The 17,015-nt window shown below is 41.3% G+C and overlaps 1 protein-coding gene across 1 annotated transcript in view; it reads right to left on the bottom strand.

Moving 5' to 3' along the window:
- TMEM156 (transmembrane protein 156) overlaps nucleotides 1-17,015 on the bottom strand; it is a 146,104-nt gene that overhangs the window by 33,321 nt on the left and 95,768 nt on the right. Inside the window, exons 4-5 of the mRNA XM_069202097.1 lie at nucleotides 11,770-11,886; nucleotides 1,813-1,926 (exon numbers count right to left, since the gene is read on the bottom strand). Of these exons, the coding sequence (XP_069058198.1) occupies nucleotides 1,813-1,926; nucleotides 11,770-11,886 (231 nt within the window). The remainder of the gene's footprint in view (nucleotides 1-1,812; nucleotides 1,927-11,769; nucleotides 11,887-17,015) is intronic.

Raw genomic sequence — 17,015 nt, 5'->3', positions numbered from 1 at the left:
GTAGGTCGGGGCCAGCATGGCTGCATCTCAGTCACAACTCACAGCAATTCCATGACAGCCTTGGCACAAAGTACCTCTCACCTTGATCAGCACACGTTGTTTAAAAAAATAAAACACTTTCCTTATTGTACTGTGCCAGAGGTTCAGAACAGCATCTTTAGTTGGTCTAGGGAGAAAGAGTCATCTGCTACAAACACAAAATTTAACAAGAGCATCACATTCTAATTGTACAGCCGTGAAACTAATTGTGCAGGCTACAGAGTGGCAATACCTACCAAAAATAAATGTGTGTTGGGGGCATATTCTCGTACTAGAAAAAAACATGTGCATACCACCATTAGAAAAATAATCCAAGTTAAAAGCAAAAGCTAATATGAAGGCTAAATATAAGCCCTACAATAGGACCAAAAACATTTAGTCTTCAAAAGAATATCTGACGGGCACCAACCTACCCTAACTGAAAGCAGATAACTGCCTTAAACCTAGGCACTTAACAGTATCACAGTAAAACAGCAATGGTATGGTTAACACCAAATAAGCAGAGTGTATGGGACTATATCTAGGCTCACAAAGGTAATTTATTACATATATTTTCAATCAAATACAATTTTGACACACCAGATTCCCACAACTGCCCTCCTAAGCACAAAAACATACATCCTTGTATTCATTATTCACATTAAAAATACATAATAATGGGAGTAAGTTCAGCAGTATGTGTTTCACCATCCGTAGAGTCTTTAATAATAATTCTTTGAAAGATTCCTAATTTCCCACCCATTACCCATATATTGCAGAAGATCTCATATTTCTGCTTGCCTATTTCCTAAGCCTTCATCAGGATAACAGATGTATTGACTGGTTATTCTTCAATCAAATTGTGGCATAGATGTGTTCTGGAATAACTCTTAGTACCCAACAGGTCCAGGATCCAAAAGTCCCATTCTTTGTTCCTACACACTCTTCAAATGTCATACCCCTCAGGTGACATTGTATCCATAAGCCCTCTCATTCTTCTATTGCGTAGTATCCCAAAATTGGATTCACTGCACAGGGCTTTTGCAATCTAATCTTTGATTGGCATAACCACCTCTCCTTATCATCCTCCCATTTCAATATGTACACAATAAGAAGAGGTGCTTATGCCGATCTCACTATGAAAAATGGGAGCACTATGAGTAGACCAGATAAGACTGGTTCATTGCTTCCATCTCCTACATGCGGTGCAACATGATGTGCCAACTTGGTATTCTAGAGTCCTTTCCCGGTGCAGCAGACTCACAGCAATCAAAATTATTGTCATGACACAGGCCTACTAGCTCTTTCAGGTCACTCTGCTGCCAGTACTATACAATACACTGAGGAATCTTCAGGGTGTCATAAATTAATTTGTATGGGTTGAAAAGTCACCAAGATTTGCCAAACACACAATGCACAAACACCTAAAAGTCAGAGGGCTGGAATACGCTGTTAGAATGTGCTCTGACCAGCTAGTGCACGCTGTTTCTGTTTTTAATATAATGAGAGCAGCAGGAACTTGAGAAAAACTGGTGCTTCATGGAATAGAATGGCATGGTCATCTGAAGAGTGCAGTGGTTCGAGAGATGTCGCAGCACCTGGAAAATTATGTAAGCATCTGAGGCTCAGAGATTCCAAATAAATGTTATTAGTCAGGAATGACATTTGTTTTAAATAATTTTCAATTTATTCAATGCAAAAACTAAAAAGACCACATTTCATTTTATCTTATTTATGTATTTATTTATTTAGTTTAAATGATTTACTTCATCAAAATCACACTAGGTAACCTACCTGAAAGGACCTGCATAGTTTTTGCACGCCTAATGTCGGTTGTGGGTCTGTGTTCTGTGTTGTCTGTTGTGACACTTGTGTGTCTCACTGCCAATTCTAATCTTTGTCCATACTCTAAATAATCAGAAGACAGTGAACAAAGTGAGAATAGTGGAAACAAGTAAGCCTCCTTGGAATCATTCTTGTAAGGAACAATGTTACTTTTATACGAAAGGAGAAATCATTTTCATATGGTGCTAGTCACAAGGTCTTTCATTATGATGTGAATTAAGGCTTTTTGTGAAAATTCAATAATTGAGCTCCTTGTTTTGGTCACTTAAATAAGTATAAAAATGCATAAATGGCTTCTGCATAAGTGAATGACTTAGTCCTTGCCTTTCATCAGAATTACTACATCCATAACAGCAACCACAGATTGCAGCCATTAAGGAGAAGCCTGTCTGGCACCCTTTTCTCTTCCTCATTATCAGGGGTCGTTTGTGCTAGAATAATAACTTCTATATTTATTTCCATCTTTCAATCAAGAGCTACAAAATTGCCAAGAAGATTTTTTAACCCTTTCTGGGTTTTTTCCTCCTATCTGACATCCTCTCTTGAAATCCTGACACACTGCAGGGTGGGCTGTGGCAGCTGGGAGAAGTCACCCTTTCCTAGGGCAAACAAGTAGGCACAAAAAGTAGACCCATTATACTTTCTCTATGTCCAGTGCTTTAACCATGATAGACAGTAAGTGGAGGGTATTACAGTATTTTGTGTGGTTTAACCCCATATTTTTGCCCAATTTATTTTTGCTTGCTGTAGGACTATGTGTACGTAACCTCTGCTAACTAGTAGTAAAGTGGGTGTGCTTCGCCTTTTAAGCAGGGTTGAACTGGCAGAAGCCTAATTGATATAATCAACTTGCTTATAAGTCCCCGGCATATGGTACAAAATGTATACACTGTCTGGAGCATAAGTGACACTAATGGACTGTAGCACCTATTGTACAATCCATTACAGTGGCAGGGCAAGCATGGTTTCAGACCTACCAATCAAGCATGACTAGCAGTGTAAAAACTGTAATTTGACGTGTCAAAATAAACGCTTTTGACAAAACCTTCCTTTTAAACACTAATAAGTCTCGTAGGGTGCATGGCATTTAAGCCTAATACATGTAGATATTTAATGTTAACATGTCCTTACAGTGACTAGCACCCAAAAGCTGGTTTCACTGTGGCAGGCTTCAATGTCCTATGGAGTGTAGATTGAAATTCTAATTCTTTACCTTGGAAATGGGACCAGCTAGAAAAATGATTAAACAACTATTTTAATAGTTAATAAAACTCCAATTCTGATTGATACTTCTACAGGGAGTGCAGAATTATTAGGCAAATGAGTATTTTGACCACATCATCCTCTTTATGCATGTTGTCTTACTCCAAGCTGTATAGGCTCAAAAGCCTACTACCAATTAAGCATATTAGGTGATGTGCATCTCTGTAATGAGAAGGGGTGTGGTCTAATGACATCAACACCCTATATCAGGTGTGCATAATTATTAGGCAACTTCCTTTCCTTTGGCAAAATGGGTCAAAAGAAGGACTTGACAGGCTCCGAAAAGTCAAAAATAGTGAGATATCTTGCAGGGGGATGCAGCACTCTTAAAATTGCAAAGCTTCTGAAGCGTGATCATCGAACAATCAAGCGTTTCATTCAAAATAGTCAACAGGGTCGCAAGAAGCGTGTGGAAAAACCAAGGCGCAAAATAACTGCCCATGAACTGAGAAAAGTCAAGCATGCAGCTGCCACGATGCCACTTGCCACCAGTTTGGCCATATTTCAGAGCTGCAACATCACTGGAGTGCCCAAAAGCACAAGGTGTGCAATACTCAGAGACATGGCCAAGGTAAGAAAGGCTGAAAGACGACCACCACTGAACAAGACACACAAGCTGAAACGTCAAGACTGGGCCAATAAATATCTCAAGACTGATTTTTCTAAGGTTTTATGGACTGATGAAATGAGAGTGAGTCTTGATGGGCCAGATGGATGGGCCCGTGGCTGGATTGGTAAAGGGCAGAGAGCTCCAGTCCGACTCAGACGCCAGCAAGGTGGAGCACTGGTTTGGGCTGGTATCATCAAAGATGAGCTTGTGGGGCCTTTTCGGGTTGAGGATGGAGTCAAGCTCAACTCCCAGTCCTACTGCCAGTTCCTGGAAGAAACCTTCTTCAAGCAGTGGTACAGGAAGAAGTCTGCATCCTTCAAGAAAAACATGATTTTCATGCAGGACAATGCTCCATCACACGCGTCCAAGTACTCCACAGCGTGGCTGGCAAGAAAGGGTATAAAAGAAGGAAATCTAATGACATGGCCTCCTTGTTCACCTGATCTGAACCCCATTGAGAACCTGTGGTCCATCATCAAATGTGAGATTTACAAGGAGGGAAAACAGTACACCTCTCTGAACAGTGTCTGGGAGGCTGTGGTTGCTGCTGCATGCAATGTTGATGGTGAACAGATCAAAACACTGACAGAATCCATGGATGGCAGGCTTTTGAGTGTCCTTGCAAAGAAACGTGGCTATATTGGTCACTGATTTGTTTATGTTTTGTTTTTGAATGTCAGAAAGGTATATTTGTGAATGTTGAGATGTTATATTGGTTTCACTGGTAATAATAAATAATTGAAATGGGTATATATTTTTTTTTTGTTAAGTTGCCTAATAATTATGCACAGTAATAGTCACCTGCACACACACAGATATCCCCTTAACATAGCTAAAACTAAAAACAAACTAAAAACTACTTCCAAAAATATTCAGCTTTGATATTAATGAGTTTTTTGGGTTCATTGAGAACATGGTTGTTGTTCAATAATAAAATTAATCCTCAAAAATAGAACTTGCCTAATAATTCTGCACTCCCTGTATTCACAGATTCCTCAACTTGTAAGTACCTGCTGGTTTCAGACTTGATCTGGAGAATTTTCTCAGCAATTCCTTAGATTCGGTAGGTAGCGTTGTACAGCTCTGCGTCAGAGCTGTCCCATTTTGGATGTGATGCTAGGCCCGCTTCTTAGTCACCACCTCTGTCGCAGACATCAGTTTCTTTTTTACACGCCTGCCCGACGTGGATCCAGACCTCACTCCTTTGAATTTGGTCAGGCTTGCCAGACATTTTCCACCAGATTTCACCAGAATGCAAGGGATATGTCCCCTCCCAAAATCAAAGGGTTCAAACCCTGTAAAGATTGTTACAGGCAGATGTCAGTAAAGGACCCACATGAGGTTTGTCCCTGTTGTCTAGGATCATCATGCGATTTGAATTAGTGTGAAAAGTGCGCAAAGATGAATCCGAAGGTCATTCGGGATGGCGAAGCCTATATATGTCACAGAACAACAACGGAAGGCCAGGAAGGCCAGGACCCACTGGAAGTTGAGGCCCATTATTGATTTTGAGGGTGATCCCGTGAAAATTATTTTTTGACATCCAAGTCATCCGCTAAGTCAAAGAAGAAGTAGAACAAAAAAATGCAAACATGGCTTCCCATTATCTCCTCACTCCCACAGCGTGGAGTCAATAACGTCTCTTGTACATCCAGGTTAAGAGTCGGGTCATATGAACCGCCTCTGACCCTCATGCAGATGCAACCCACATTGCTGGGTCCATTTCTGATGCCATAGCAGATCCAGTAGTTTAGAGACACCATGTTGTAAATATTTGGTACCCTACAGGATCCTTCTGGAGCATCTATGGGCCCTGAGGATCTGCAGTGGCCTTAGTGGGATTACCACCAGCAGATCTGTTTCCAAATGTGCCCCTCAACCCCTTGCCAGGATCAGTCCCAACCCAGGGTTGGCACCAAGCCTTTTACCATCCACTAAGCCGAGACCGATGTGTATCCCCACGCGTCAACAGTGGCACTGACCCTGCTGGAGGGAAGCCAAAAGTCCTTTTGGACTCAGAGGCAAATCCGCCAAGACCTCCACCGAAGCTACAACCACCCTGGTCTGCTGCGTATTCCAATTCCAAAATGCTACTACAGCACTATGATAACAATGATGCCAACGACAATGATAGTCAGGTCTAAGATGATGAACATCTATTTTTAGACCTACAGAATGCCAGCGGACTCAATACCTCTCCTGATTCTGGCCTCCTTTCACTCACTCTAGGACCAGCTACAGAAGATTCTGCTTCCTTCGGAATGATAATAAGGAGAGCAGCAGTGGTCTTTGATTTGACACTGAGATTAAAACTAACATCCTCTTCGAGGTCCTACAGCCAGAACAGTTGTCACAGGAGCTTCTCTGCTATTCAGCCCCTTACTGACACACTGCTGAGCACCTGGGCAAAACCAGGATCTTGCCCACCAGTAAACAGTCAAATAGTGAGAAGACACATACCTGCTCGATAAGACCCTCTCTTTCTCCTTCCACACCAGAATGCTTGGTGGTTCAGGCATCTACAAGATGATTTAACCATACTGCAATTCTAATCACCCAGCCAGAGCGTCAAAACATTTTGAAACTTTTGCCAAACAAATTTTCTACTCCGCTAGTCTGGCCCTACCACCAGTTGACTCCAGTTGCCTTTTGAGCATATGCTCACTAGCGTTAAGGGGTATGGTGGCGAAGACCTTGCCAGCAGTCCCGGAAAACTTTAGAAGCAACCGCCAGTGTGCTGTCCAGAATGGTTAGGATGCTATGAAGCATGTCATTCACTCTGGCCTGAACACTAATGACTGCTTGAGCATTGCAGACAAAACCAGCGTGGTGCTTTGCCATATAGTCTTGATTCGATCAACTATGTATGAGAGTGATGTCCACGCTAACATGCCACTCCACTCTACAACATGCCACTCTACTCTGTGACATGCCACTCCACTCTATGACATGCCATTCAACTGTACACCACTCAACTCTACGCCACTCCAGTGTACTACAGGACTCTATGCCACAACACTCTACACCACAACACTCTATCCCACGACAATTGATGACACAACACTGTATGACATTACACTTTACTCCACTCAACTATATGCCACTCCACTGTACTCCATTTAATGACACGTGACTCCACCCTACCACACGCCACTCCACTCTACATCACTCTACGTCACTGCACTCTGTGACTGTAGGAGGCTGGCCTGGCTTATAGTGGGAACCTTGTGGTACTTACACCCTGTGCCAGGTCCAGTTATCCCTTATTAGTAGAATAGAGGTGTTTCTAGCAGCTTAGGCTGATAGAAGGTAGCTATGGCAAAGCAGCTTAGGCTGAATTAGGAGACATGCAAAGCTCCTACTATACCACTTATATCATATAGCACAATATCACAAGAAAACACAATACTCAGAGTTACTAAAAATAAAGGTACTTTATTTTAGTGACAATATGCCAAAAGTATCTCAGAGGATACCCTCACTTAGGAGGTAAGTAATATACACAAATTATATGTACACAAACCCAAAACAGGTAAGTAACAGTAAGAAAAGTAGTGCAAACAATGTAGAATCACAACAGGATGCAATAGGTAGACATAGGCCTAGGGGCAACACAAACCATATACTCCAAAAGTGGAATGCAAATCACAAATAGACCCCAGGCCTATGGGAAGTTATAGAGGGTCGCTGGGACTATAAGAAAACAGTAAGGGTGTCCAAAATATCCAACCCCAAGACCCTGAAAAGTAGGAGTAAAGTTACCCTACTACCCCAAAAAGGCAGAATAGTCGTGATAGGGGATTCTGCAAGAACCACAAGCACCAGCAAAACAGAAACCTGTCTGAGGGGTTGGCAGCAGCTGCAGTGGAAACCCAGGAAAGGCAGTTTGGCAGTACCCGGGTTCTGTGCTAGAGACCTGGGGGATCATGGAATTGTCCCCCCAATAACAGAATGGTATTGGGGTGACAATTCCATGATCTTAGACGTGTTACATGGCCATGTTCGGAGTTACCATGGTGACGCTACACATAGATAGTGGCCTATGGGTAGTGCACTCGTGTAATGGTGTCCCCGCACTCACAAAGTTAGGGGAATTTGCCCTGAACAATGTGGGGGTATCTTGGCTAGTGCCAGGGTGCCCACACACTAAGTAACTTGGCACCTAAACTTCACCAAGTGAGGGTTAGACATATAGGTGACTTATAAGTTACTTATGTGCAGTGAAAAATGGCTGTGAAATAACGTGGACGTTATTTCACTCAGGCTGCAGTGGCTGTCCTGTGTAAGAATTGTCTGAGCTCCCTATGGGTGGCAAAAGAAATGCTGCAGTCCATAGGGATCTCCTGGAACTCCAATACGCTGGGTACCTAGGTACCATATAAAAGGGAATTATATGGGTGTTCCAGTGTGCCAATGAGAATTGGTAAAATTAGTCACTAGCCTGCAGTGACAAATTTAGAAAGCCGAGAGAGCATAAACACTGAGGTTCTGGATAGCAGAGCCTCAGTGATACAGTTAGGCACCACACAGGGAACACATACAGGGCATACATTATGAGCACTGGGGTCCTGCCTAGCAGGATCCCAGTGATACATGGGCAAAAACAAACAAACAGACAGTGAAAATGGGGGTAATATGCCAGGCAAGATGGTACTTTCCTACAGTAACACGTCACTCCACTCTACATCATGCGACTCCACTCTATGAGATGCCACTCCACTCTATAGTCCTAGGTCTGTCTGCCCCGGACCCAGAAGGCTGGATGGTAGAGTTGGACCTATCGGACTCCTATTTCCATATTGCCGTCCTACAGGCCAACAGGTGTTGCCTATGGTTTGAGCATGACACAAGCACTTTCAGTTCTCAGTGCTCCCCTTGGGCCTTATCAATGCACCTCAGGCACTCACAAAAGTGATGGTGGTTGTCACTGCACATCTTTAGAGGCTGGGAATATTGGTCTTCCCACACCTCGATGAATGGTTGCTGAAGACGACCTAGCCCACTCTTGAACCACCTCCAGAAGCCAGCCAACCTGTTGACATTGTGGCGATTTTCCATCAACGTGCTGAAGTAACACCTGACTCCTTTAAGGAGGCTCCTTTTTATTGGAGCCATTCTGGACACAATGCTTTTCTGAGCCTTTTCTCTGACTCAGCAGGTCCAAGATATTCAGGCTATGATCCCGACATTTCAACCTTCAACCTTGGTGAGAGTGGCTCTGGGGATTCTTGCCCTCCTGCATCTTACTTATGTGCCATGCCATGTGGCACATGCAGGCTGTGCAGAAGGATTTGAAGTCTTAGTGGGCTTAACACGAAAGAACCCTGCCAGATTACATTCAGGCGTCACGTGGGACTGCAAAAGACCTGCAGTGGTGGCTGGCTGCTAGACCACAGTTAAACCCGTGGCAGACCCCTCTCCCTTCTTCACCCAGAGCTAGTGGTCATGAGGGATGTCTCATTGCTGGGTTGGCAAGGCATCTGGGAGAGGTGGCAGAAAACTCTGGTCTCCAATGAAAGCCCATCTCCACATCAACTTGTTAGAACTATGGGCAATTCACTTGGCACTGAAATAATTTCTCCCATCCATCAAATGGGAATAGGTGAGGATTCTCACGGGTAACATTACTGCCATAAGGTACTGCAAGAAAAAGGCCAGAGTGGGAATGTAGGTCCTGTGCCAAGAAGCATTGCACCTTCAGAAGTGGCTGCATCGTTGGAGCATCTCCCTGATCATTCATCAGAAGCAGGATCTTTAAACACCAGGGTGGACGAACTCAGCCATCGTTGCTTAGAATATCACGAATGGCGGCTGCACTCGGAGGTGGCACAGGGCATCTCCCAGCAATGGCTGACTTAAACCCTGGATTACATTTTTTCCCACTGCAGAGATCACACACTGTCCAAATTTCTACATGTTGGAATCCCTAACTCAAATTTTACTCAGGCATATCTTTCACTTGGATTGGAGCTCTGGGTTCTTGTATGCCTGTCTGCCTTTACTTCTCCTGCCAGGATTCTGAAAAAGATTGGGAAAGATCAGGCCAAAGTCATCCTAGTGGCTTCAGACTGGGTAAGGAGAGTGTGGTACCTGGAACATTTGGTCATGAGCATCTATCCTCTGATCCGCCTGCCCCTTCGGGAAAAACGTCCTGTTGCAGCAGCAAAACAGGGTCCCGCAACCAAGCCTACACAACCCCCACTTCCAAGCATGGATATTGAGCAGTAACAGTTAATGCAGTTTGACCTTCCTCTTGGAGTAGTAGGTATTATCTTGGCAGCTAGGTGTTCCTTCAATAAAAGTATTTATGCAGGACACTGGGATATATTTGTTGTCTGGTGTTCCTCCAGAAATATCTCGCCTCTACAAAGCTGTCTGGCACACTGTTGGTTTGTTTTTCACTAGCACAGCAAGCCCTTGCTTTGGCAACACTTAAAGGTTATCAATTTGCCCTTTCAGCCTTCTTGCATTTTTTCAGATCAATCATTTTTTATTCAAATCACCTGTTGTGATGCGGTTTGTTCCTGCCAATGCCATTTGTAAAGACTCAATAGGAACTTAATTTGGTCTTCACTGCATCTAATTACGCTAAAGATGGCAATGCTTTCAATGATCTCATAAACCAGATGCGTGAGTAAATTACAGTCACTGTCTGTCCAGCAGCCGTACACCACCTTCTTTCCAAACAGTCAAGTCTTTTAGATCTCTTTAACTCGAGAAATGATTTCTGCCTACCTTGTAGTTCCATGGAAGCACCTGTTTTTGTGACTTAAATACATACCTAAGAAATAGGGCAATAGGGTAAATAATTAATGGTGAAATACCAAAGGCAGAGACTGATAGATAACTTGTACTACAGCTTTTTCCCATAGACACAAAATGGGCAAACCCCTTTGATACATCTGCCACTTAGTCTATCCATAAAAATAATATTTATTCCAGCTAAATTACACTTCTTCTCAGTCTATCAGTTGTATCCCCCTCAGTATCTCCCACTATCAAGGATGTTTGAAAGAAGAGGCCATTTTAACACAAATGCAGGTTACTTGTTCTAAGATTTTGCCATTTGTGAAACAAACTACAGAGCATATCTCTCAAATCATGAGCAGGATACTTGTTCTACTCATCGCATTGCTGTACACAAACAATTTAGAATAACAGGCAGTGTTTAACGCAGACTGCATCGGACAACTTAAACTAACTAGGGCCTGGCTGAATACATAATGCAGAATCACCGCAGGTCTTCAGTTTCCCCCCAGGGACTCCGACTGCTCAAAGCAACCAAAGTCTTGGAGCAAAAATGCAACTTTGACTGAGGAATACACGGTTGATCTGGTTCCAGTTAATCTAATTCCACCAGTTATTTCTTAGAGGGCCTTCACGGTCCAACCCGTAATGACACGTTTTTTCTGGCACCCGAAGTTACTGTATCAGTAACGGTAACTTTAGGGGCTGGAATTACTCATCCGACCACCAAGGGCCTCATAATCAGGCCCAGAGACTGCTCCCTCCTGACAAGTAACTGACGTCCAAAACATGGCTTCAGGTGTAAAAGGATATGTAGCACTGGCTATGCCTGAATTTTATAGCATATGCTATGAATAGTCTGAGCAAATGGACAGATGTTACTACTTTTTGCAAAATGAAAAGGGTTGTAAATTACTACGTAATCTTATCAATCCAAAACAAAATGTTGCTTGATAATGCAAACTCTACCAGCACCAGAGCAATTTATGTATTTTGGTCCAAGTAGATTTCATTTTAGCTGTCAAGCAGCACATGTCATGTGTTCCCTCCTTCAACTAGACTTGCCTTGTTAATTAGCAACATATTTTAGGCATGGATTTGTAGTTTATTTTCTAACACTGTAAACATCTGCGCAGTGCACACTGATCTCGACACGCAAAGTGCTGTAGGTTAAAGGGCCAGACAAGCACATGGTGGTACATATGACATGGGGCCACTTGGCAGTCATGCCACTAATGCAGACAGGGCTTAACTAAAAACATGCCAACAGTTACTTAAAAACTCACGTGTACGTGTCAGGCTTTCTTTGTCTTGCAGCACTTTGTAGGTAATGATGTTTAGTGCCAGTAGAAAAACAAAGAGAATCAGAACCAACCAAACGACCCAAACTGTACAAATGGAACCTGCCGGTAAAGAAAAATGACCAGAATAAGTACATATTTAATGAGTAAGGAAAAAAATCAAATAAACGGAAGGGCAGACAAAGGAGAAGGAAACATTTTTTCTCTGAAAACATCACCTCACAAATAGCGCAACATCACTGAGAGACGATGCAGCACAAAACTGCATCTGAAAAAGCAACACAGGAGAAAAGTTTTTTTTGTACTAAATGTTTTCGCATTGTGCCAACATTAACAAGTAGACACCCAAATGCTATTAACTCTGTGTTATTCATGTTTAGACTGACCATAGCTAATGCAGGCCTGTGTTCAGTATGGCTAACCTTCGGGAGCCATCTTGCTTCATGTCACCTGTGTTTTATTTCTAGAAGAAGCTGAACTTACAAATAACAAATGTGAAGTGTCTTTGCTTTCTTTGTCATGTGAAATGTTTCCTTTACATAATAACCGTAGAATGTCCTAATTAGTTGCTACAGTACACCTGCAGAATCCAGGCTGGCCCAATGCATCTCGTTTGTTGCAGGTGACTAAGTTTGACGGACATTTAGAGAAAATGAATTATGTAGTAACCTGAGAAACGAATGCGCTCCAGGTTGTAGCTGTATGCTTTTTTATGGGAACCATATCTAGGTGTCGTAAATCTTGCAAATCTGTGATTTAAGCTAGTGCAGAATTGGGACCTTTCCATACCTGCTATTATTCACTTTCAAGACAGCTCAAAGTAGAGTAGGGTGCACTCTTTATGGGAGAGCCTTTCCTTTTCTTTCCTTCTCCTTTGAGACAACATTATACTAAATTGTCCTCTTACTTATGTGACTTTGACTGACTTGAAATTCATAATTACTAAATGCATTCATGAATTGATTATTGATTGACACTAATATAATGACTTTGAATTTGCAAACCCTTTAACCTTTACTAAACCTTTATGGTTTGAAAACGTAAATACTCTCCGTCTTCCTTGTGGAGCCTAAGGTGCTTCATGTTATTGTTGACTAGTCTCAGCTGAGGATTTCAATTTATAGGCCCAAAATTTGCACGAAGTGGTAACACAGGTTTGGCACTAAATCACAGTGAACATCACCAGCAATAGTTATAGAGAGAACATTTAATTGATAAATTAGGTGAAGGGTAGAAATAGTCTCAAAGATGCCTACGTAGATGTGGGAACACATACACACAGGCAATCCACATGTCCCATGCTTCTTGTGCAAGAGAGTCAGAGGAAATGATCAGAGAAGATGTGGGCAAAGAATATCATGGATAAAAAGGAACTTTTGTGATGGATTAACTACTATACTCCCATAGTAGCATATAGTTTCAATCTCGGTATAGTTTCTGCTATGTACACTGCATGTCACCTATTTACTACTGGTACACCGACCTTCTGCATGTTGTGTATAAACATTCATGTGCCATGTCCTATTACAGCCAGAAACATTGTATGTGTTAATTTGTTTCTTATTGTGGGATGTGCATCTTAAAACAACAGAAGACCAAATGGGTTAGAAATATTTAAGTCCTTCTTACTTAAAAGCCTTTGTATTTAGATAGTCTTTCTTGCTCAGTCAAAAGGTAACAAGATTCTCACAAATGGTCTCCTCTATTTCTTCTTGGGCTTTAGTGGATGGTCAAACTCTTTGGCTTTTCTATCCCACCAGTGAATATTACACCTCGAAACACAATGAGGTATTAATAAAAATGTAAAGAAAAATTCAAAGTAAAGAACACAACGAATCTCCACCCGACTGGCACAAGATAGCTAGTCTTCTTTCGGACAAATAATTCTCACTTCATTCTTTATCCCTTCCTTTCTAGTTTTTGTTTCCTGATATCTGGATCCTCTCTTTCCTTTTCATCTTGTTTTGTTCTCTGTGAGCTTAAATCTTCTTTCAATCTCTCTCTCTCTCTTTTTTTCATTCTCATGGTCCCTATCCTCCTACATTTTGTCCTTCGTAATATTTTCCTGGTTGTATGATGAAAAGTAGCTGGAACAAATATCAGCAACAAAAATATCGCCCCAAAAATATTGAAAAAAGTCAAAATGTGAGATTACAATATTGTCAAAAAAGGGGTATTTTATATTTGAACTAAAACATACTATATTATCTTTAAAACATATATTAACTTTAAAAATGTTACATTAAACATACATGTATAATTAAAAAAATATATGAAATTATAACTTACAAATAAAATAAAATATATACTTTTAAATACTTGCAAACAATATACATAGGGCCTGATTTATGAAAAGTTAGCGCAGCTTTTATGTCATTTTTTTATGCAAAAGCGGCACAAACTGACAAAACATCATTCAATTTTGTATGTGTGCACCACTTTTGCATCAAAAAATGACATAAAGGTGGTGCTAGCTTTTCATAAATCAGGCCCATAATCTTTTAAAAATGAAATTATTTAAATATAAATAATAAAACCCAAATAAACATTACTAATAAACAATATACAGTAAAAAAAATAAAAATATATGTAATAAACGAACATAATAATAAAACAGTAATTTAATGAAAAATTACTACAAAAATAAAGAATAAAAAATAATTTGAATTCAACTAACTTTTCAAATTAAAACACAAAATATAGATTTAAACAAATTTGAAAAACCCAGATAAAATATTAGGTTTTGTGGAGTAAAATTCACTACCTCTAGTCCAATCTGAGTAACACTAGCAAAAGTATTGGACTTTGGCGAGATCAGATTCATTATTTTCACTCCAATGTAAGCAACAGTATGTACAGTGTTGGGCTCTAGAGGGGTTAGATTTCCTATTGCCACTCCAATGTATGCAAAAGTAGGCAAAGTGTTGGACTCTCGAGGGGTTACATTTACTATTCCCACTTCAGCCTGAGCAACAGTAGAGAAAGTGTTGAAGTTTGGTGAGGTCAGATTTACTATTCCCACTCCAAAATATACAACATTAGAGAAAGTGCTGGACATTGGTAAGGTTAGATTTACTAACCACACTCCAGCAACTGCAAGGAAAGCGTTGTACTTTGAAAGGATCAGATTTACAATTCCCGCTCCAACGTGAGCAACAGTAAGGAAAACTGTGGACTCTGGAAGGGTAAGAGTTGGTGTTCCCATATGCCATAAGCAACAGCAGGGGTAAGTGTTGGAATTTGGAGGGGTGAGAACTACTATTCCCATTTCAGTGTAAACAACAGCAAGGAAAAATTAAACTTTAGAAAGCTAAGATTTCATTCTTCCTATCCTATTTTAATACAAAACAGATTACATATACTCAAAATAAAAAAAACAAAATATATATTACTATAAACAAATTACAAAAACAATGTATAACATTATAATATATAAAAAAAGTATTTAAAAACTAAAATATATATATATATATATAAAAAAATCTACATAAAATAATATTTTAAAACTATATCAATTAGAAAATTTAAAAAATAGATTAAAATTACTTCCACCCTATTACTCTAAACTTCCAACAACCACAAAACAAATTAACTAATAACAGAAAAAAGTAATAATACGTATTTTTAAAATACGCAATAAAACTATAAAATTAATTATTAAACAACAGCATTGCTACCCGATGGGCTTCCCAGTGCTGGGAGGACTACCAGGCTTTATGCAGTAATCTTTATTTTCCTAAAATGTTTTTATTAGTTTTGCCATAATAAGAAAAGCAATAAAATGAAAATAATAATCATGCAATAAGAGGCATATCCACAAAATGGTTAATATATCAGAGTTGTCCAGCTTAATCACATGACTAAATATAAACATCATCGACCATCTTGCAAAAACTGACATATGAGAAAAAGCAGGCATCATATTAACAAAAAACTAAAACTTCCACTGCTAGCCCAGCCACCGACCACAGTTTAAAAAAAAGGGGGGTAAAAGACTTGCACCACAGTATCCACGAACATCAGAATCCTGCCAGCAGGGGTAACTGGAGACCGAGTCCCTCTCTGACTGTCGCACAAAACTGAACCCAACTAAAACCCGACCCATAAAGTAGGGAATGTTAGCAGATAGCCCACAGACAATATCATGCACCCGCCCCGCATCCAACAAACATGGTTGTAAAGGAAAACAGCGTTAACGTATTAGTGAACATAATACACATAAGGCAAGTGAGTAGGCAAGATGGCTTAGTAGCAACCTAAAAGAAAAGTCAATACTTATTCAACAATCGTCATTACCGTCAGATGTGCAAACAAAAGTGGAATATGATACAATAGGAGATGCCATGAAGAAAACGCAATACCTGTCAAGTGTACAGAGTCAGGTGGGCCCAAGTCAGACTTGGATTCTGAGACAGGGGAGGAGAGTTCGGCAATCCCAAATCCATCTCGATGAGTTGGAGCGGCTGTTGTCTCGAATCAACAGGAGTCACACTTATAGCACAGCCGCTGGTAGTGAGGCCACAATCTTCTCCAGAGGAGTGTCTGGATTTGAGGGGACCTCCACCCTAAATGGGGTGTCTACCCGGTCCATGCAAGGAGTCTACTCCGCCCACTCCCAGGTCACCTCTGGGGTATCGAAAAACAAGGTTTTGCCCCCAAACAGTATTTTAGGCATGCCGGGAAGACCAACATGTATTGCACTCCTAAGTCCCGGAATTTCTGTATCACCCCTGAAAGGAGCAACGTTGCTGCTGGACATGCAGAGTGTAGTCCAGGTATATCATAACCCTTGTGGAGTCATAGAGTAAAGAGTTGGGGGAGCCGGAAACCTGTGGTATGGTGTCACAGTTGGCATAGATCAATAAGCGGGCAATAATGGGCTGCAGTGGGGCCTCCAGTGGCTGTGGGCACACTCCAAAATGAAGCACTGGGAGACGGCATCCAGGGGTATCCAGGACTGAAGCAACTGGTGATAAAGGTGGTCGTGTTTGGGCCCTCCCCTCTCTCCGCTCCTTTTGGAACGCCCACAATATGAACATTGTTTCTTCAAGAGCTCCCCTCCATATCCTCCATCCATGCCTCCGGCAGGGCCACCGTGCGCCGCAAAGTCGTCACCACAGATTGGCAGAACTGAAGGGAACCCTCTGTGACGAATAACCAGGTCTTGTGGTCAGCCACCTTGTCTGCCATATTGCGCACGTCCTACTGGATCAGGGAGAGAGCCACCCGGA

Source organism: Pleurodeles waltl, chromosome 1_2 (assembly GCF_031143425.1).
Source record: "Pleurodeles waltl isolate 20211129_DDA chromosome 1_2, aPleWal1.hap1.20221129, whole genome shotgun sequence".
Lineage (NCBI taxonomy): Eukaryota > Metazoa > Chordata > Amphibia > Caudata > Salamandridae > Pleurodeles > Pleurodeles waltl.
Note: the sequence above shows the minus strand (reverse complement) of the source record. Positions and strands in the feature narration are given on the sequence as shown.